A 22,406-nucleotide genomic window follows, 5' to 3' on the forward strand; every position below is an offset into this window, starting at 1 on the left:
ATGTTTCCTACACTGGCCAGCAGATTCTTTACCGCTGGACCATCAGGGAAATCCAAGGTCCTTTCTCCTGACCTTCTGACTTTGTTATGGCTATATTGCTGACCCTGTGATTCCTTCCCCTGGGGTGTTTGAGAGTGATAAGAAGTTAAGAGAGAGGGGGGGCTTCCCTGGTGGCTCAGTGGTAAAGAATTCACCTGCCAATGTAGGAGATGGGGATTCCATCCCTGAGTGGGGAAGATTCCCTGGAGGAAATGGCAACCCACTCCAGTATTCTTGCCTGGGAAACCACATGGATAGAGGAGCCTGGTGGGCTAAGAGTCGAGTTGGATACGACTTAGCGACTAAACGACAATAATGACAAGGGAGTTAAGAGCACCAACAATGACCCTTCTCTTTGACGTAGAAATCTACTTCCAGAAATTGCTCCCCTAGAAACAATCTCAAAAGTAGACCAAGCTATATGTCTGTCACACAGATGTTTGTGATAGCAAAAACAATTACATGGGTTTACATGTACTGTGGACTTGTACCTTGCTTGCTTTGCTTGTATTAACTTATTTATTCCTCACAAATCTGAGAGGCAGGTTCCCTGGTCATTCCCATTTTACAGGTGGGATCAAGCCTGGTTTAGTCCTTTGCTCTCATTTCACTGTTCCTCCCAAGTACTTCTGCCTTGCTGAGTTGGTTGGATGGATTCTATCTCTCTAACTTTAGGTTACGGATTCCTGCACATTCTTGAAGCTGTCCTGTGGGGCTTGTGAAATCCTTGTGGGAGTTAAGAATTCTGTGTGTATGTTTTGATAATGATCTTAAAAAAAAAAAAAAGGTGAGCATACTGAAGGATCACCTGGAGAGTCGCCTTCTCTTAGGGTGCTGGCCCTAGAACTCAGCAAACACATCTGCATCTGCACACAGCTCACAAGAAGCCACCTCAAATGACCATATAATTTTCAACAACTGGGAAGCACACTGTCTGACTTTGGAATGTCCTGAAAGTAAAACAGAAACAATCGTCCCCTTGTCTGCTCCTGTGCTCAGATTGAATTTTTTTCCCCCAGAAACAAAATTTCTCTTCTGCATTGATAATTCACAATTGAAAAGCATTTTCAAAGCATGCAGCTTTAGTGTTGTATGTTATTTAATAAGTGAAAACTCACAGCTGACATCAAGAAGATGACTCAGGGGCCTTCCCTGGTGATCCAGTGGTTAAGAATTCCCTGGTGGCTCAGACAGTAATGCAGAGCAGGAGACCAGGGTTCCATCCTTGGATCAGGAAGATCCCCTGGAGAAGAGAATGGCAACCCACTCCAGTATTCTTGCCTGAAGAATTCCACGGACAGAGGGGCCTGGTGGGCTACAGTTCATGGACTGGCAAAGAATCATACAGGACTGAGCCACTATCATTTTCTTTTCCAATGCAGGGAACGTGGTTTCGATCCCTGGTCTGGGAAAATTCCACGTGCCTTGGGCAGTTAAGCCCTCTAGAGAGGCCGCATGCTGACACATGCCAAATAAATAAATAATTAAAAGTTACTTATCTAAAAGAAAAAGAAGATGACTTGGTATGATAGAGAAATGGAGTGTCCTGGAACTGGTTTGTGTTCCATATACTGTACATGCAGCCAGACTGGTCTGGAAAAGTGTCAACAAAATATATCCTAGGAAATCTGATTGACAATGGTTACTTTCTTTTCTTTTTCTTTCTTTTTTTTTTGGGACGGGGTACTATTCTGCACTGTTGTTAAGTATTTTTGCAGTGAGGATCACTTTTACAGAAAAAAGTTTTAAAATTATTAAAAAAAAAATCTTAGGGCTGTTGAATCCATCAGTAGCAGATGGGGCCCAACACGTGTTAGGTTTGGCTAGCGCGGTGGGTTTTTTTCTTTTTTTTTTCCATGAGCTGGAAGCTTCCAGTCTTCAACAGGCCCCTATCAGACTCTTTCTCGGACTTGGCAGAGCTGAAGAACCCGTGGCCCATCCCCCGGCGGCGCCCGCCCCCTCCTCGCTGTGGCCCCGCCTCCTGTAGGGCTCGCTCTCTCCCCTTCCTCCACCCGCCTCTTTTCCATCTGTCGCAAAAGATTCGGCGGCGCTTGACGGCCGGTGTTGTTTGACGGCCGGAGGGAGCCGAGAAGGAGGAGGAAGCCGCTGTGGTGGCTGCCGCGGCGCCTGCGACTGGAGCCGGGGTGGGCGCTGCGGTCCGGGCCCGGGAGTGAGGCGCGGGCGGCCGGGCCGGTGGGCTGGGCGGCGGGCCCGGCGGCCGCCCCCGCGCCGCGCCCGCGCCTGGCGGCCCGATGTGGCTGCAGCAGCGGCTTAAGGGGCTGCCGGGACTGCTGTCGAGCAGCTGGGCCCGCCGCCTACTCTGCCTGCTCGGCCTCCTGGTGCTGCTTCTCTGGTTCGCGGGCTCTGGGGCGCGGCGGGCGGCGGGCGGCCTGCAGCTGCTGCCCTGGCCCCACGGCGAGCCGGGCGCTGCCGAGCCCTCTGCCTGTCTGGAGGCGGCCACCCACGCCTGGCGCAGCCTGCGGGAGCGGGGCGAGGCTGTGCTCCTGGGCCCTGGAGTGCCATCTCTGGTGGCCAACGGCTTCCTGGCCCTGGACGTGGTCGCCAACCGGCTGTGGGTGACCCCTGGGGAGCGGGAGCCCGCCGTGGCGCCGGACTTCGTGCCCTTCGTGCAGCTGCGCCCGCTGAGCGCGCTCCCTGAAGCTGGGGAGTCAGTGTTGCTTCTGCGGGAAGGGCTGCTGCGGCGAGTACGTTGCTTGCAGCTGGGGACCTCGGGTCCCGGCCCTGCGGCCGCCGGCCCGGGCCCCGCCTCGGCCTCCGGCCTGCTCACGGGATCCGGCCGAGACTGCGTGCTGCTGCAGGAGGACTTTCTCGCTCACCGTGGCCGACCCCACGTCTATCTGCAGCGCATCCAGCTCAACAACCCCACGGAACGCGTGGCCGCGCTGCAGACTGTGGGGCCCACTGCCGGCCCGGCCCCCAGGGCCTTCACCAGCACCCTGGAGAAGGTCGGAGACCACCAGTTCCTCCTCTACTCTGGCCGGTCCCCGCCTGTTCCCACGGGGCTGGTGCACCTGGTGGTGGTGGCCGCCAAGAAGTTAGTGGACCGTCTCCAGGTGGCTCCCAGGACGCAGCTGGACGAGACTGTGCTGTGGGTGGTGCACGTTTCTGGCCCTCTTAACCCCCAGGTGCTCAAAAGCAAAGCAGCCAAGGAGCTCAAGGTGCTCCAGGACTTGGCCCGGAAGGAAATGCTGGAGCTCTTGGAGATGCCAGCAGCTGAGCTGCTCCAGGATCACCAGCGCCTCTGGGCTCAGCTCTTCAGTCCAGGTGAGGTCCAGCTTTGTCTGCCGTCCACACCTTGCAGCAGGGTGAGCACAGCCCACCCTGGGGATGCCCCTGCAAAGTCAGCAGAGCTGACATTGAAGGAGGGTCCTGGGGTGGCTCATACTTGGGCTTGGCATTGGGTCTGGGGCTGACTCTTTTGCTCCACCACTTAGTATCTGCGTGACCTTGAACCGGTCGCTGACTCTCTCTCTGCCTGTATTCAAAAATAATAGTAACGCCTACCTCAGAAGACATTTAGCAGAGTCTTAAGAGAGAAGTGCGTAAAGGGCAGGTGTTATTGTTATTTGTTCTTGTAGGTGAAGCCTGGTTTGAGCAGAGTGGTTTGGGGAGTGGGGGAGGATCAATTGATAAAGGATAAATGAAGGGCCTGGCCCGTCCCCGGATTCTTTCCTCAGTTCCCCACAGTTTCAGCTGGTGACAGGCTTGGGCTTCTTTTTTTAAAAAAAATTACTTATTTTTTGGCTGAGCTGGGTCCTTGTTGCAGCATGCAGTTTTCTCTAGTTGTGGCTTGTGGGCTCCAGAGCCCATGGGCTTAGTTGCTGCGTGGCATGTGGAATCTTAGTTCCCCAACCAGGGATCAGACTCTCGTACCCTGCATTGGAAGGTGGATTCTTAACTGCCGGGCCACCAGGGGAGTCCCCGGTGTACGTTTTTAAGGGTCCCCCTGGCTGCTGTCTCAGCGTACAGACAGTAAGTGGGAGTGGGGGGACAGTAGAGTGTGGAGACCAGACACGAGGTTTTGCAGGAGCCCAGGTGAGAGGAGGGTGGCTGGGACCAGAGCTTTGACTGTGGAGGCCGAGGTGGATGACGCTGATACTTTCGGAGCTGGAGCCACTGGGGCTTTCAGTGAACTGGCAGTGGAGAATGAGAACATGAGGGTGACTCCTGAGTTTGTGGGGGAGGGTTCCAGCAGGTGTCTGGAGATGATTTAAGGAAGGATTAGTGGGGGACTGAATTCAAACCTTGTCAAGTTCAAAATGCCTGTCAGACATCCAGGTAGAGACACACATGTGCGGTTAGCTGTCTGAGGCTAGCATTCATACAAATCTGGGAGCTCTTCTGATAAGATGTAGTTTGAGGCTATGAGCCCAGGAGAGAGAAGCAGCCCACAACTGGCCAGGGCATAGGTGACCATTCTGGAGACAGGGGACTGGCCTTTTGACTTGACGTCATAGGCTTGGCTAAGTCGGTGTTCTTCTGGACTCTGGCAGGAGCCCCACTGGCAGGTTTCAGGCCCTCAGGGCTCCACGTGGTCATGTGAGGAAGCCAGGCAGGATATATTCTCTGGAGCTCTAGGGAGACTGGAACTGCTGTTTTTATCCTTAAGGACAAAAACTTCGTGTCCCTGCTGCTCTTTTTGTTGTTGTTGCTGTTAATATTCGGAGAAGGCAATGGCACCCCACTCCAGTACTCTTGCCTGGAAAATCCCATGGATGGAGGAGCCTGGTGGGCTGCAGTCCATGGGGTCGCTAGGAGTCGGACATGACTGAGCGACTTCACTTTCACTTTTCACTTTCATGCATTGGAGAAGGAAATGGCAACCCACTCCAGTGTTCTTGTCTTGAGAATCCCAGGGACAGGGGAGCTTGGGGGGCTGCCATCTATGGGGTCGCACAGAGTTGGACACGACTGAAGCAACTTAGCGGCAGCAGCAGCTGTTAATATTTATTTGGCTACACCAGGTCTTAGTTGCGGTACTCAGAATCTTTGATCTTTGTTGTAGCATGTGGGTTCTTTATTTGCAGCACACACTGAGTTGCAGCATGTGGGAACTGTTCCCCAACCAGGGATCAAACCCTTGTTCTTTGCATTGGGAGCATGGAGTCTTAGCCACTGGACCACCAGGGAAGTCCCTGACTCTGCTGCTCTTGATCTTTGTTCCATAACCTCAGCCTCCCAGCTGTGTTGGTCCTCCTTAACATGCAACCTCTGTGGCATGACAGGTGTGGAAATGAAGAAGATCACTGATGCCCACACTCCGTCTGGCCTGACCGTGAACCTGACGCTGTACTACATGCTGTCCTGCTCCCCAGCCCCGCTGCTCAGCCCCGACCTGAGCCATAGGGAACGGGACCAGATGGAGTCGACGCTCAACTATGAAGATCACTGCTTCAGCGGCCACGCCACCATGCACGCTGAGAACCTCTGGCCAGGCCGCCTGTCCTCCGTCCAGCAGATCCTGCAGCTCTGGGACCTGTGGAGGCTGACCCTGCAGAAGCGCGGTTGCAAGGGGCTGGTGCGGGCGGGCGCCCCCGGCATCCTTCAGGGCATGGTGCTCAGCTTCGGCGGCCTGCAGTTCACCGAGAACCACCTCCAGTTCCAAGCTGACCCTGATGTGCTGCACAACAGCTACGCCCTGCACGGCATCCGCTACAAGAACGACCACATCAACCTGGCCGTGCTCGCGGACGCTGAGGGCAAGCCGTACCTGCACGTGTCTGTAGAGTCCCGGGGCCAGCTCGTCAAGATCTACGCCTGCGAAGCAGGCTGCCTGGATGAGCCTGTGGAGCTGACCTCGGCGCCCCAGGGCCACACCTTCTCGGTCATGGTGACGCAGCCCATCACGCCGCTGCTCTACATCTCCACCGACCTCACGCACCTGCAAGACCTGCGGCACACGCTGCACCTCAAGGCCATCCTGGCCCACGACGAGCACATGGCCCAGCAGGACCCGGGGTTGCCCTTCCTCTTCTGGTTCAGCGTGGCCTCCCTCATCACCCTCTTCCACCTCTTCCTCTTCAAGCTCATCTACAATGAGTACTGTGGGCCTGGCGCCAAGCCCTTCTTCAGGAATAAGGTAGAAAGCCCCTGTGTCTGCAGCACCCAGGGCCCCAGCCTTGATTTCTGCCCCAAGTCTAGGACAGGGTGAGGCTGGGGGAGTGGTGGGGTATCCTTTTTTTTTTTAATTTATTTTTAATTGGAGGGTTATTGCTTTACAACGTTGGGTTGGTTTCTGCCATACATCAGCATAAATCAGCCATCGGTATACGTGTGTCCCCTCCCTCTTGAACCTCCCTCCCGTGAAGTGTCCTTTTAAGCTAGTGTCCTCTGTCCTCATCACAGAGGGGAGCAGGTATGCTTTGAGAGGACATTTAAAAGTACCTTCTTAGAGGAGCCCATTGGAAGGGCACCTGTGGAATCCAGGCATGCATAGATATGTCTGCTGTGCTGGCCTCCCAGGGATGTGGGCAGTCCTGTCACCACATCCTAAATCTCAACAGTTAAAAATACCTGCCAAAACCCCTAGATGGACTTGAAGCCTCTACCTAAACCGCTGATGAGACCCACACCCCCGCCCCTGAGAGCCTGTTTACCGAGTTCAGAAGTCAGTCCCTTGCGGTGAGCCAGCCTCAGGCAGTCGTCTCGTCAGCCAGGACAAGATCATTTCCCTCCTGTTTCCTGAAACATCTTTGCTCCCAGGAAGCCATGGTTTGGGCCATGGTGGCTGTGGGACTCTCATCGAAACATATCTTGGAGTTCAGGATGGGTTTCCCGGGGGGAGGCCGCCTGCCATTCCTCTCATTAGATTGTAGTCGGGTGGAGGGTACATTTAACTCCAGGTCTGTGCTCCCAGTGGCTTCTGGTTCAGAGAAGGAAGTAGCACTTGACCTAAAGGGGTGGGAGAAGGGTCAGAGGCAGGTCTGAGCTTGTCAAGCGTGAGGAACATAGAAGTCAGATCAAAGACAAATGTGCATATGGCCTTCCCGGGTGTCTGTCACGGGCTGCATTGCATTGCATGGGTCTGGCAGCCTCAGTGAAGCAGGTGGGCGGGCTGCTTCTCCCTGCTGGGTGGTGGACTTCTCTGCTGTTAATCTGGCCTAGCCCCATCCACCCATGGTTCCCACCTGATCAGGGGGACAGGCCAGGCAGTCTTCTCAGATCTTGCCCAGTGACTTCCCACCCCTGAAGCCAGGCCTGGCCAAGCAGAGCCTGTGAACTTGCTGCACCCACCTAAGGAGACACCCAGGCCCCGAGTCCAGGATGGCTGAGGCCTGTCTCTGGGCTGGGCGCTGTCATCCCAGCCGGCTGCGAGCCAGGGTGGGATGCCAGCAGGGTGTTCCCATCACCTGCTTCCCTCGAGGTTGCTGTAGCTGTCCCCTGGGGTTGGCATGCGCAGTAACGTCCTGTCTTGTTGGTTGAACAGGAAGATCCCAGTGTCTGAATGACATCAGTCCTGCTTTCAGTGGCGACTTGCACAAGATGCCCAGCACTGAAAGTCCTGCTGCTGCGAACAAGGGATCCTGTGAAAGCACCCAGCCTTTTGTGCCTTGTTGGGGGACACCAGTGACTCAGAAGTGCGTGTAGATGTTCAGGAGTTTGCATCGGGGAGGGGAGGGGAGGGGCCGATGGACTTTTTGTAAGCTTTTGATTCAATAAAATGAACCTGTACGGAAAATACTTGAAATTGAACTCACTCTTTCCACTTTCCCCCTTTCTTCTATCCCAGGAAATAGACTCTCTTTTGAAAAGACTTGTCTAGGAAAAAATGTGTTCTTTTCCTAATTTAATGTGTTCTTTTCTTGAATGAATTTTTATTAATAATTTATTGTTGAGATTTGCCGGATGGCTTTTGTGTCCACTCTTCGGTAGTGAATCTTGGCGGTGATTTCCAGGAGGTCTGGAGCCCCGTAGGCTGCCTGCGTGGAGGGGGCGGGTCTCCGTCACCCTCGGGTTTGCACATCGTGTCCTTACCATGAGCCTGTGGAGACGCCGTTTTGTACCTCTGGGCCTTAGGGGAGGTGTTTAACTTTCCAGTGACTGTTGATTGTTGGGTTTTGGAATACCAAAGCTTTTTTTTTGTCGTTCTGTTTTTAAATAAATCTCTTTCAAACTTCCATGAGCGGTTTGTGTGTGGTTAAAACCTCTGGAGACGTCAGACCTTCCTCAGTCACCAGACGTGGGGAGAATCTGAAGCACAAGGCCCTGCCGTGGTGACAGTGTTCTTTCCCCACGTCCTCTCCCCTTCAGAAGAGCCCCTCAGAGCATGTGGATGTGGCCTCTGCCCCCACCTCAGGGTTTGCTGTGTGTCCTGGCAGAGGGGGCTGCTCCAGGAGTGTCACCGAGGTCTCCTTCTGCTGTGGTGCCTCACCCCCAGCCTGCTGCCCATAGGACTGCTGCTGCTATTTACTCAGTCGTGTCTGACTCTGCAGCTCCATGGACTGTAGCCTACTAGGCTCCTCTGTGGGGTTTCCCAGGTAAGAATACTGGAGCAGGTTTCCATTTTCTACTCCAGGGGATCTTTCCAACCCAGGGATCAAACCCAAGTCTCCTGCATTGGCAGGTGGGTTCTTTACCGCTGAGCCACCTGGGAAGCAGGCCTCCTGCCAGTTCTGGAAGCTAAGGTCTGAATCCTTCGTGGGGAGAATGGAGCAAAGGGGCTGTGCTGAGCATGGCAGTCCACCTTGGGGACCATCACCCTGTTTCCTAGGTGTGTGTTTTGAGCACCTTGACTCAGCTGGTTGGTTTCGGTGCCAAGGTCCCAAGGGTCTGGCCCCCAGCAGGCAGCTGGGAGAGAAAAAACAAGTGCCTCAGGGTCTTCTACGAGCAGCCCTGGTTTACCAGGTGCTTCAGTCCTGAGTACTGTCCTCTCCTGCTCTCAAGGTGCAGAGCATTGAATGCCTCCTGATTCCAGCCAGGGGACCCTTGGCTGGCAGGGGGCGAGGTAGACTGCAGTTCACAGTGTGATGTGGCCTCTAGTCACTGCATTCAACTGGAAGCTTCTTGGCCACAGAAGCAGTGCTTCATGGCTCCCATTCCTCCTGTTTAACTTGCAGCAAGGCATGGTGTGGGCTCCTGTACATGTAAAAATGAGCCTATGTACCTGTGCCTGGAAAACACTGACCTAGCAAGTTTAATTTCAGTAGATGAGTATCTGATTTATAGATCTCATTGAAGTCAGCACGTGTATTAGGTATTTTACAGCAACACAGCCTCATGTGGGGAGGAGGTTGCTGAGGGTTAAGGTGCCAATTTAAGAGATAAGGAAATGACCTCTGAATAGTTTGCTCAGGACTTCCCTGATGGTCCAGTGGTTAAGAATCCACCTGCCAGGGCTTTTCTGGTGGCTCAGTGGTAAAGAATGTGCTGGCCAATGCAGGAGCCAGGGGTTTGATTCCTGGTCCAGGAAGATCTCACACGCTGGGGAGCAGCTAAGCCTGTGGCCACAACTACTGAAGCCTGTGTGCCCTAGAGCCCGTGTTCTGCAACAAGAGAAGCCACCGTGATGAGACGCCCCCACTCGCTGCAACTAGAGCAAAGCCCAAGCAGCATCAAAGACCCAGAGCAGCCAAAATAATAAAATTTTAAAAGAATCTACCTGCCAACGTAGGGGACATGGGTTCGATCCCCGGTCTGGGAAGTTTCCACATGCCACAGGGCAACTAAGCCCCTGTGCCACAACTACTGAGTCTGCGCTCTACAGCCCAAGCTCCACATCAGAAGACCGCAATGAGAAGTCCGAACACCACAACTAGAGAGTAGGCCCTATCACCGCAACTAGGGACAGACCCAGTAGAGCAATGAAGACCCAGCCCAGCGCAACCAAAAATAAATAAAAAAAATAATTTGCTCAAGGCCGTGCAGCTCAAGCAGGGATGTAAGCTGGGGCTCGCTGTTGGCCCAGCCTCTCTCAGTCCCTACACTCCATCTCTTCCTTTGAATTCCTCTGATGGCTCCTGTGGGATGGGAGGGGGGTGGGTAATGCATTTTTTGCCATGAGCCTCTGCAGTACCTCCAGTTTGGCCTCGGTTGGAGCAGGCCATCTATAATCCTAGTGGATCTGTCTCCCACAGTCCAGTAATGCACCAGAGCTTTCTTCTTGGGCTGGACACACAAAGTTCAGTTCAGTCGCTCAATGTCCGACTCTTTGTGATTCCATGGACTGCAGCATGCCAGGCTGTCCATCACCAACTCTGGAGCTTGCTCAAACTCATGTCCATCGAATCGGTGATGCCATCCAAAGAGGCCAGGTCAAGTTGCTTTTCCGGGGCAAACACTTGGTATGGAAAATGTAATCGCATACTATCCGGCACTTCTCAGCAGCTAAAACTTTGGCTTGGAAATGTATTAACTCCCTGAAGACCGACAGGCTCCTCAGCATCTCATGCCCCAGCTCACATCCTCGTAGGCTACTTTTCACTCCTGCCATGGCTGCAGCCACCAGCTCTTTCCCGGGGTGGGTTCCTGGCAGCAGCCGGCCTCAGCTTCTCTCTGAACTCAGGAAGCTGTTCTGCACTCAGCATGTGTGTAGCCTTGAAGCAGGTCAAGGATAACACTGCTCAGGGCAGCCCTTCTCCCATGGGAGCTGGAGCCAGTGCTCCCTCCACCATCCCCTGGGTGGACAATTCTGAAAGACTTCTTAAACCACTTCTCAGATGGGATAAGGCCCCTGCTGCCCACAGTGGAGAAGAATTCAGGAAGACACCCTTGATTTGCTTTTGCTCCCTCCATTTTACCCTCTCCCAGTCTCCCTCTGCTATCCCCTGGGAACTCTTACTAAATAAGCTGCCTTCACACGAGCTTTTGCTTCAGTAAGACACTAACCATGAGGTCCATGATTAGCGTCCATGATTCAGTCAGTTCAGTTCAGTTCAGTTGCTCAGTTGTGTCCGACTCTTTGCGACCCCATCTATCGCAGCACGCCAGGCCTCCCTGTCCATCACCAACTCCCGGAGTTCACTCAAACTTACATCCATCGAGTCAGTGATGCCATCCAGCCATCTCATCCTCTGTCGTCCTTTTTTCCTCCTCCCCCCAGTCCCTCCCAGCATCAGAGTCTTTTCCAATGAGTCAACTCTTCGCATGAGGTGGCCAAAGTACTGGAGTTTCAGCTTTAGCATCATTCTTTCCAAAGAACACCATCCATGATTAGCTCTGGACAATTTTTCCAAGAGGAAGTTGAATTCTCCTGTGAGTGTATGGGCAGAGTGTTAGGGATCCCCAAAGTCATATGTTGAAACCTAGCCCCCCACGTGATGAAGTTTGTAGGAGGGGCCTCTGGGAGGTGAGTAGGTCATGAGGGTGGAGCCCTCAAGAACAGGATTAATGCCCTTATAACAGAGACCCAGAGAGCTCTCCAGTCCTCCTCCTGCTGAGTGAGAGCACAGAGAGAAGACAACTGTCTCCAGCCCAGAAGAGGGCTCTCATCAGATCCTGATCACGCTGGCACCCTGATCTCAGACGTTCAGCCCCCAGAACTGTGAGAAATAGGTTTCTGTTGTTTGTGAGCCACCCAGTCTATGGTATTCTGCCATAGGAGCCCAGATGGACTAAGACAGGCATATTCTTCCAGTGGGGGAATACAACTTTTCAAGGTGATAATAAGCCAAGAATACAAATATTCATAGGATCTTAGATTTAAAAAATCTTTAGAGTTATTTTTGCTTAAGAGTCTGCAACCTGGCTTCAAGGGACCTGTGAATCCCTGGAATTGCAAAATGTGTGTATATATACATGTGTATATATATATATATATATATATATATATATATATATATACATATACACATATATATGTATATATTTTCCTTTTTCTCACGAGGAGAGTTCCTGCAGCTTTCCTCAGATTCTTAAAGGATTCCTGACCTTAAAAAAAAAAAAAAAACCCTTAAGAACAAGTATTCTGCACTTTGGGATCTTGTTTTTAGCTCCCCACCAACCCCAAGAAGCAGCAGTGGTCTGACCTGCCATCTGCTTAGGGGTCTGGTGACTGGGCTGATCACCCCACTTACTGAGGGCACTGGCCACCTTGCAGAAAGGAGGCTTATCTCAGCAGGCAGGTGGTGGTTGAACAAACAGCCTGACCATCAATAAGCTACCAAGTCTCACAATCCTGCTTCCTGGAGCCTCTCCTCTGGACTTTGACCAATGGAAGCTTCAAATAAATCATTCAACTCAGTAAACGTTCATGGTGATTCTTTTAGCAGGCCATGCATATATCTGGCCCTTGGGTGTAAAAGGGGGAATGGTTACCTTTGACAAACATCTGCATGCTGGGCACTTCCCCACTAGTTCAAGGTCCACGAAGGCAGTGGCCATACCTGTCTTTCACTCTGGATGGACCGGAGACTAGCACAATGCCTGGCACAGGGTGGGTGTTTAAAGAATACTTGTTGACTTACATTTGTATGCCTTTATGTCATTCAATCCTGTGTTTCAATTAAGACTTTGGGGTTGCAAGTGATAGAAAACTTAATTCTAACTGGCTTAAACCAAAAGACAAGTACTGCTTCCTTAACAGTATAGTCCAGGAGGACTTCAGGAATGGCTTGATGCAGGAATCAAATAATTTCAGTTATTCAGATCCATCTCTTAGCTCTACTTCCTGTTGATTGGCTTCCATCTTCAGATGGGCTACCCTTGTGGAAATAAAATGGCCACAGTTATGGCCATTTGCCCTCTTAAAGAGGCCAGCAGAGTCCGAGTCCCAGCATTCCTACCCAAAGTGCTGAGGTTCACCTAGATTGGACAGCCAATTACCATGACCAGGGTGCAAGAGATATGTTAACTAGGTTAGACCATTCAGGCCACCTCAGAGCTAGGCACTGGGTCAGTCTCAAACCACTGCACAGAGAATAATGCATATGTACATGCATGTGTGTTAAGTTGCTTCAGTTGTGTCCGACTCTGCAACCCCATGGACTATAGCCTGCCAGGCTCCTCTGTCCGTGGGATTCTCCAGGCAAGAATACTGCAGTGGGTTGCTGTGCCCTACTCCAGCGATCTTCCCGACCCAGGGATGGAACCTGCGTCTCCTATGTCTCCTGCACTGGCAGGTGAGTTCTTTACCACTAGTGCCACCTGGGAAGCCCCCAGGAGAGGAATGGCTTGCTAAAGGAAATTAGGAGTTTTCTTGTCAGGAAGGAGGGGAAATAGATGCCTGGCAGCAAAGCACAGGCCTCTGGTTACCCTGGAAGGCAAATTTTATTCCCATTTTACAGATCAGGAAAGTGAGGCCCCAAGATGATAAAGCACTAGGCCAAAGTCACATAATTTGTGGAGTCTGGGATGTGTCCCAGGTCTGCCAGCTCCAGACCAGTTGGCCAAGTCACAATGGATGTATTTTGGAAATAACTGCTTGAGTATTTGCTCAAAGCTGCACTGATTTCTTCTATGCAGGGATGCTTTGTTTTCTAAAAGTCTCTCTGGGCAGGACTTTAGGTACAACTGTACTTGTCTCCAACCAGTATTCTTGCCTGGAGAACACCATGGACAGAGTAGCCTGGTGGCCTACAGTCTACGGGGTCACAAAGAGTCAGACACAACTGAGTGACTGAGCACACACACACTCACCTCCAATCCTGTTTATCTGCTGTGGGGCTCTCAGTCCCTGTATTTGACCAAATCCCCTTAGCAATCTTGTTGATTGGAAAGAGGTCAGGTACAGACCCTTAGCTGGTGGAATGGACAGTCTAAAGGGGAGACAGATGAGAAAATGGACAGTTATACTGTGACTGGGGCTTTGAAGTATAGGGCTGGCACATCTAACCGCCACCAGAGGCTCAGGGATGGCTTCCTGAAGGATGATGGGTGTTTGCTAGGTGAAGCTGTGTGAGAGGACCATCAGGCAGTGGGCAGGGTATGGGTAAGCATACAGAAATGGGGAAGTTTAGGGAGGCATGGAGAAGGCAATGGCACCCCACTCCAGTACTCTTGCCTGGAGACTCCCATGGACAGAGGAGCCTGGTAGGCTGCAGTCCATGGGGTCGCTAAGAGTTGGACATGACTGAGCGAGTTCACTTTCACTTTTCACTTTGATGCATTGGAGAAGGAAATGGCAACCCACTCCAGTGTTCTTGCCTGGAGAATCCCAGGGACGGGGGAGCCTGGTGGGCTGATGTCTATGGGGTCGCACAGAGTCGGACATGACTGAAGCGACTTAGCAGTTGCAGCAGCAGGGAGGCAAGTGAACAGCAACACATCAGTTTGTCTGGAGTATACAATCCATTTTCAATTCTTTGGCGCTCAGCTTTCTTTATAGTCCAACTCTCACATCCATACATGACTACTGGAAAAACCATAGCTTTGACCAGACAGACATTTGTTGAAAAGTAATGTCTCTGCTTTTTAATATGCCGTCTAGGTTGGTCATAGCTTTTCTTCCAAGGAGCAAGCATCTTTTAATTTCATGGCTGCAATCACCATCTGCAGTGATTTTGGAGCCCAAGAAAATAAAGTCTGTCACTGTTTCCATTGTTTCCCCATCTATTTGCCATGAAGTGATGGGACCAGATGCCATGATCTTAGTTTTCTGAATGTTGAGTTTTAAGCTGGCTTTTTCACTCTCCTCTTTCACTTTCATCAAGAGGTTCTTTAGTTCTTCTTCACTTTCTGCCGTAAGGGTGGTGTCATCTGCATATCTGAAGTTACTGATATTTCTCCCGACAATCTCGATTCCAGCTTGTGCTTCCTCCAGCCCAGCGTTTCTCATGATGTACTCTGCATATAAGTTAAATAAGCAGGGTGACAATATACAGCCTTGACGTACTCCTTTCCCAATTTGGAACCGGTCTGTTGTTCCATGTCCAGTTCTAACTGTTGCTTCCTGACCTGCATACATATTTCTCAGGAGGCAGGTCAGGTGGTCTGGTATTCCCATCTCTTGAAGAATTTTCCACAGTTTGTTGTGATCCACACAGTCAAAGGCTTTGGCATAGTCAATAAAGCAGAAGTAGATGTTTTTCTGGAACTCTCTTGCTTTTACAGAGATCCATTAGATGTTGGCAATGTGATCTCTGGTTCTTCTGCCTTTTCTAAATCCAGTTTGAACATCTGGAAGTTCACGGTTCATGTATTGCTGAAGCCTGGCTTGGAGAATTTTGAGCATTACTTTGCTAGTGTATGAGATGAGTACAATTGTGCAGTAGTTTGATCATTCTTTGGCATTGCTTTTCTTTGGGATTGGAATGAAAACTGACTTTTTCCAGTCCTGTGGCCACTGCTGTTTTCCAAATTTGCTGGCATATTGAGTGCAGCACTTTCACAGCATCATCTTTCAGGATTTGGAATAGCTCCACTGGAATTCCATCACCTCCACTAGCTTTGTTCATAGTGATGCTTCCTAAGGCCCACTTGACTTTGCATTCCAGGATGTCTGGGTATAGGTGAGTGATCACACCATCGTGGTTATCTGGGTCTTGAAGATCTTTTTGTACAGTTCTTCTGTGTATTCTTGCCACCTCTTCTTAATATCTTCTGCTTCTATTAGGCCCATACCATTTATGTCCTTTATTGTGCCCATCTTTGCATGAAATGTTCCCTTAGTATCTCTAATTTTCTTGAAGAGCTCTCTAGTCTTTCCCATTCTATTGTTTTTCTTTATTTCTTTGCATCGATCACTGAGGAAGGTTTTCTTATCTCTCCTTGCTATTCTTTGGAACTCTGCATTCAGATGCTTATGTCTTTCCTTTTCTCCTTTGCCTTTTGCTTCTCTTCTTTTCACAGCTATTTGTAAGGCCTCCTCAGACAAACATTTTGCCTTTTTGCATTTCTTTTTCTTGGGGATGGTCTTGATCCCTGACAAAACGTGGTCCACTGGAGAAGGGAATGGCAAACCACCTCAGTATTCTTGCTTTGAGAACCCCATTAACAGTATGAAAAAGCAAAAAGGTAAGACACTGAAACATGAATTCCCCAGGTTGGAAGGTGCCCAATATGCTACTGGTGATCAGTGGAGAACTCCAGAAAGAATGAAGGGATGGAGCCAAAGCAAAAACGACGCCCAGTTGTGGATGTGACTGGTGATAGAAGTAAAGTCCGATGCTGTAAAGAGCAATATGGCATAGGAACCTGGAATGTTGGGTCCATGAATCAGGGCAAAAAGGAGATGGCAAGAGTGAACGCCGACATTTTAGGAATCAGTGAACTAAAATGGACTGGAATGGGTGAATTTAACTCAGATGAAAATTTTATCTACTACTGTGGGCAAGAATCCCTTAGAAGAAATGGAGTAGCCATCATAGTTATCAAGAGTCCAAAATGCAGTACTTGGATGCAATCTCAAAAACAACAGAATGATCTCTGTTCATTTCCAAGGCAAACCATTCAATATCATGGTGATCCAAGTCTATGGCCAGATCAGTAATGCTGAAGAAGCTGAAGTTGAATGGTTCTATGAAGACCTACAAGATCTTCTAGAACTAACACCCAAAAAAGATGTCCTTTTCATTATAGGGGACTGGAATGCAAAAGTATGAAGTCAAGAAATACTTGGAGTAACAGGCAAATTTGGAGTACAGAATGAATCAGGGCAAAGGCTAATAGAGTTTTGCTATGAGACCACACTGGTCATAGCAAATACCCTCTTCCAACAACACAAGAGAAGACTCTACACATGGACATCACCAGATGGTCAACACTGATATCAGACTGATTATATTCTTTGCAACCAAAGATGGAGAAGCTCTATATAATCAGCTAAAACAAGACCGGGAGCTGACTGTGGCTCAGATCATGAACTCCTTATTGCCAAATTCAGACTTAAATTGAAGAAAGTGGGGAAAACCACTAGACTATTCAAAAGACAGAGTGTAAGAAAGTGAAGTCACTCAGTCATGTCTAACTCTTTGAGACCCCATGGACTGCAGCCTCCTAGGCTCCTCCATCCATGGGATTTTTCAGGCAAGAGTACTGGAGTGGGTTGCTATTTCCTTCTCCAGGGGATCTTCCCAACCCAGGGATCAAACCTGGGTCTCCCACATTGTAGGCAGATGCTTTACCATCTGAGCCAACAGGGAAGCTCTACACCATTCAGGTATGACCTAAATCAAACCCCTTATGATTATACAGTGGAAGTGAGAAATAGATTCAAAGGATTAGATCTGATAGAGCGCCTGAAGAACTATGGATGGAGATTCATGATGTTGTACAGGAAGCAGAGGAGGGAGGGTTCACCTCACTGACCTGTAAAAAGCAAGGGGGTAGACAGGCTCTGGCCCTAATCCATGGCAATGATAACTTTACAGGCAGTAATTCCTCCCAAGGATAGATCACTTTCTCTCACCTGGTTACCATCATAACTTTACCCAGTCTTCACAGCTTCCCCCAAAACCAAGGAGGACAGTTCATGACCCTGTTTTACAAAAGTAGAAACTGAGATACAGTGAAAGAGACTTGCCAGAAGTCACTGACAACTTTGCAGGGTTGACACACTCGCCCAGTGGCAGGTTAATTATCACCGCTGCTAGTATGTGAAGGAGAGTGCTGGAAATCAGAGCTCCCAGTTGCCTGCAAGCACCAGAGGAATCAACATGAGTGCTGGTGGCCAGGGCAGGGTGGGATGGGGTGGGGCTGAGCAGGGGAACACTCCTGAGAGATGACCAAATAGACAAGAGTGAGTGGGTGAGTTCAGGAGAGAAAAGCTGTGGCTTCTCTCAAAGGAAAACTTTGAGAAAAAGCAACTAGGCAGCATTTTGGGGGGTGGGCACTGGGTGTAGAAAAAGTAGCGAGTGGGCTGGGAGTTAGGGGACCTGCGTTCGGTCTCCAGGTCTGTCATTATCATTGTGTAACCTTCAACAAGTGAGTTAAGTATATACACTTTAGGTTCCCACCTGTAAAATGGGTCTAATAAACCTTCCAGCTTTGGAAGACGGTTAGGAATTCCCACGAAATAAATGACTATGTGAAAGTGTTTTGATAAATTAAAAACCTTCTCCACACCCAAGGGGGAATAATTTGTATAGTGTACCTGGAGAAGGGAATGTAAATCAGGGCTTCTAAACATGGGCTCCAGGGATAGCATTCAGGAGATCTGCAAAGCTGGATTGAAAAAATATATATATTTTCACTAAGTTCTAACTGAAATTCAGCCTTTCCTTCCATGATTAACTTCGGCATTTGCATCGTTGTCAGTAATCACAGGCACATTCATGACATGCCCAGGGTTGGCAAGCATCTTGAAATATTGTTCATGTTCATTATGGACTTTGAAATTATGGTAGTCATGAGATTTGCCACTAGATTTCAGTATTTCATCTATTAATACAGAAGCACATGTGTTACCAGTCACAAATTTGTTTTTAAAAATCTATTCAAAACTTTAAAATTATGAATCATGTTTAACATACACATAAGTAGACCTAATAGAATACAGAAACTCTGTGTGCCCTGGTGGCTCAGTGGTAAAGAATCTGCCTGCAGTGCAGGAGACCGGGGTTCGATCCCTGCGTTGGGAAGATCCCCTGGAGGAGGACATGGCAACCCACTTGAGTACTCTTGCCTGGAGAGTCCCCATGGACAGAGGAGCCTGGCAAGCTACAGTCCATAGATTCCCCCAGAGTTGGACACGACTGAAGCAACTAAACAGCTGTGTGCCCATCATCAAGTCCAACAACCATCATCTGCTTCTCTCCCACTCACATTATTACTTTTTTCATAAATAATATTTTTGTGGGGTACATTTTTTGCAGTCCTATAATTTTGAAGCAAACCCAAGATATAATCTGTAGATATTTCTGTATGTACTTCTAAGTATAAGAAGGTTACAACAAAAACCGTAACCACAATATGATAATCATATCCAAAATCCTCCAATAATTCCTTAAAATCATCAAAGACGCACTAAGATTAAAAAACAAAGACATCTCACAAATGTAATAAATTTTGAAAATACTGTTTGTTTAAACCAGGATCCCATTAAGTTCTGCACAGTGAGACAGGTTGCTTTTAACTCTCTTTTAACATATAAGTTTCTCTTTCTTCTCTCTCTCATCTTGCAATTTATTTGTTGAAGAAATCTGGTGGCTTGCTCCAAACAGCTCCTTGCAGTCAGGACTTTGTTGGTTGCATCCATCCCCCGCAGTGCTGCAGAAAAGCTCCACTGTGCTCTGCTCTTCTGTTAATTGGTAGTCAGATCTAGTCTTGATCAGGTTCAACTTCAATTTTTCCTGGCAAGATTACTTAATGGGAGCAGAATGCTCTTTCACCTGGGGGCATAGAATATCTAGTTCTCTTTTTCTCTGACCTTAGCAGCTGATTGTCTAGATATGTCTGGGCATGGCTGACTCCAGCCATGAGCCAGGAAACATAGCATCTTGAAGAGGCTCCCAAGAACCAGACGGCCATTTTCCCAAGGAGACAGCTTTCAATCGAGAATGGTGTTTGGAGAATGTAATCTGGGTGCTAGAAGCGCTCATTACAACAGGGTTTTTTGTTTGTTTTTTTGCCAAAGTTGAACAAGCAAGTTAAAATCCCCATGTTAGGTAGACACCCAGACACCCAGTGAGCCCAAGAAATCACTGGCCACCAGCATTTAGTTCTACTTAAACAGATTTGGTTGTGAGAGGAGCAGTTTGACTAAGGGAGAGAAAAGTAAGTTACCCTCCCCAGTGGAGCAGGGCTAGACTGTGGGCAGTTGCCTTAGGCTCCCTGTGCCTGGTGTCCTGGTTCTTTACAAAAGAACATCAAAAGGTCCTGGGAAGGGGTAATCCCCACAACCCTGTTTCAGCCTCAGAGAGGGTCCCTGCACATGACCACAGGGAGGAGCCTGGAAAGCAAAGGAATGGAGCCTAAGGAATGAACTTGGGGATGGATTCTCTCCCTTCTTTACTGGGGCAGACATGGCTGGTTTTCTTCTCCAGTATTCACTAAGATGATACCACTCTAATGGCAGAAAGTAGAGGAACTAAAGAGCCTCTTGATGAGACTGAAAGAGGAGAGAGAGTGAAAGAGCTGGCTTAAAACTCGACATTAAAAAAAACTAAGGTCATGGCATCCTGTCTCATCACTTTATGGCAAATTAAAGGGGGGAAAGCAGAAGCAGTGACAGACTATTTTCTTGGGCTCCAAAATCACTGCAGATGGTGATTGCAGCCATGAAATTAAAAGACGCTTGCTCCTTGGAAGAAAAACTATGACCAATCTAGACAGCATATTAAAAAGCAGAGACATTACTTTTCAACAAAGGTCTGTCTGGTCAAAGCTATGGTTTTTCCAGTAGTCATGGATGGATGTGAGAGTTGGACCATAAAGAAGGCTGATCCCCAAAGAATTGATGCTTTCAAATTGCCGTGGTGAAGACTCTTCAAAGTCCCTTGGATTGCAGTGGCATCAAACTAGACAATTCTAGAGGAAATCGTCCCTAAATATTCATTGGAAGGACTGTTGCTGAAGCTCCAATAGTTTGGCCACCAGATGCAAAGAACTGACTCATTGGAAAAACATCAGCTGGGAAAGACTGAGGGCAGGAGGAGAAAAGGGAACAGAGGATGAGATGGTTCAACAGTACCACCAACTCAATCATGAATCTGAGCAAAGGGGTCGCTAAGAGTCGGACACGACTGAGCGACTTCACTTTCACTTGCATGCATTGGAGAAGGAAATCGCATCCCACTCCAGTATTCTTGCCTGGAGAATCCCAGGGACGGGTGAGCCTGGTGGGCTGCCATCTATGGGGTCGCACAGAGTCGGACACGACTGAAGCGACTTAGCAGCAGCAGCAGCAGCAGTGAAGGACAGGGAAGCCTGGCATCCTGCAGTCATGGGGGCGGGAAGGGTGTCACAGAGTTAGACACCATTTAGCGACTGAACATTCTCCCTTTTTCCTGTGCGCGTGCTAAGCCGACTGGGTCATGTCGGATTCTTCGGGACCCTATGGACTTGTAGCCCGCCACGTTGCTCTGTTCATGGGATTCTCCACGCAAGACTATTGGAGTGGGTTGCCAAGCTCTTCTTCAGGGGATCCTCGTGACCCAGGTATCCAACACGTGTCTCTTATGTCTCCTGCATTTACCGGCGTGTTTATTACCGCCAGGGCAAAGCTCATGGCTACCTAGGGGAAAGACTACATTTCCCAGCTTACCTTGCAGCTAAGCTGTGAACAGGAAGCTCAGTTCTGGCCAATGAGATAGGTTAAAAAACCTACTTCCTGCCGTGTTTTGTCAAATCTGTTATAAGCACCATCAAAATTCTTTCTTGACTCCTAAATTTAAATAAGTTTAAAATTTCCTCTCCCAGTTTTAAAACGAAACTAAAAAACCCTCACAAATATACCACAGGAAAAGCAATGGGTTTACACTTCAGTTTTTAAAATTTTAAACGCACACGTACCTATCTGTCCAGTATTCTTGCCGGGAAACTCCGAGCAAACGAAGGCGTCTGGTAGGCTGCAGTCCATGGGGTCCCTAAGAATCGGACACAACTGAGCGGACTTCACTTTCACTTTTACGCACTGGAGAAGAAAATGGCAACCCACTCCAGTGTTCTTGCCTGGAAAACCTCAGGGACCGCAGAGTCTGGTGGCTTGCCGTTTACGGGGGACACTAAAGTGACTTACCAGCAGTACTCATTAGTCTGGGGAATAGCTGGGTAGCATCACTAACCGAATGACTGAACTGCGCTACTTGACTAGTTTTTTTTCCTTTTTGATTCGTTTTTCCTATGCACCCAATTTCACTCATCTACTCAAGCACTCCGTAATCTATACTCAGAACTCAGTATTAACAAGCTCAAAGTCTATTTTTTGTAACACCATAAGTAGCCTTGCAAAGGCAAGGCCTCAAAAAATTGAGTAAAAACTCAGAATTGTTCCTCTCCACGGAAATCTTTAGTAAAAGGCGAAAGATTTATACGATCTGAAGAGAAACCAGAGTATGCTTCGATTTCGGGGCACGCATTGCTCAGGTAACTGTTACTCCTAAACCAGTAAGAGTGATTATTTAACTGACAGAGCCGTTCTTATCTGTCTTTTCTCAGACAATTCTATGAAAGTATTCTCACTTTTGGGGGGAAATAGTTCAAAGAAAAAGAAGAATATAGCCATTTTTAGGTTGAAAAATTGTCCTAGGTGCACTGCATTGTGGGTATGCAAATATGACTCTCAGTTGTCACGCCCCTGTTTCCGGAAATTCCTTAAATAGTTCATTCCTCTTGTGCGGGACAGAGACCACCACCAGAGGGCAGAGCCGAGGCGAGACTTAGAAGGTTAGAGACCTGAGCCTGATTCAGCTACAAAAAGACTGTTTTAGGTGTGAAGCGGAGGTAGGGTGGGGCATGCGTGTTCAGTCGTGTTCCACTCTTTACGACCCCGTGGATTGTACCCCGCCAGGATCCTCCGTCCATAGAATATTTTC

The 22,406-nt window shown here is 49.1% G+C and overlaps 1 protein-coding gene and 1 non-coding gene across 2 annotated transcripts; one reads left to right on the top strand and one right to left on the bottom strand.

The window, feature by feature from the left end:
* Nucleotides 1–2,270: 2,270 nt before the first annotated feature.
* KIAA2013 (KIAA2013 ortholog) lies at nt 2,271–8,177 on the top strand. The gene is made up of 3 exons (XM_027564882.1): nt 2,271–3,324; nt 5,286–6,139; nt 7,487–8,177. Exons 1-3 carry the CDS (start codon nt 2,292–2,294, stop codon nt 7,502–7,504), a joined length of 1,905 nt encoding a protein of 634 aa, XP_027420683.1. The 5' UTR covers nt 2,271–2,291; the 3' UTR covers nt 7,505–8,177.
* A 13,635-nt stretch (nt 8,178–21,812) lies between these two features.
* On the bottom strand, nt 21,813–21,928 carry LOC113907108. Its single transcript, XR_003515096.1, has one exon. It is a non-coding gene; the product is annotated as a U5 spliceosomal RNA (small nuclear RNA).
* Nucleotides 21,929–22,406: the final 478 nt, after the last annotated feature.

This window comes from Bos indicus x Bos taurus, chromosome 16 (assembly GCF_003369695.1).
Source record: "Bos indicus x Bos taurus breed Angus x Brahman F1 hybrid chromosome 16, Bos_hybrid_MaternalHap_v2.0, whole genome shotgun sequence".
Classification (NCBI taxonomy): Eukaryota; Metazoa; Chordata; class Mammalia; order Artiodactyla; family Bovidae; genus Bos; species Bos indicus x Bos taurus.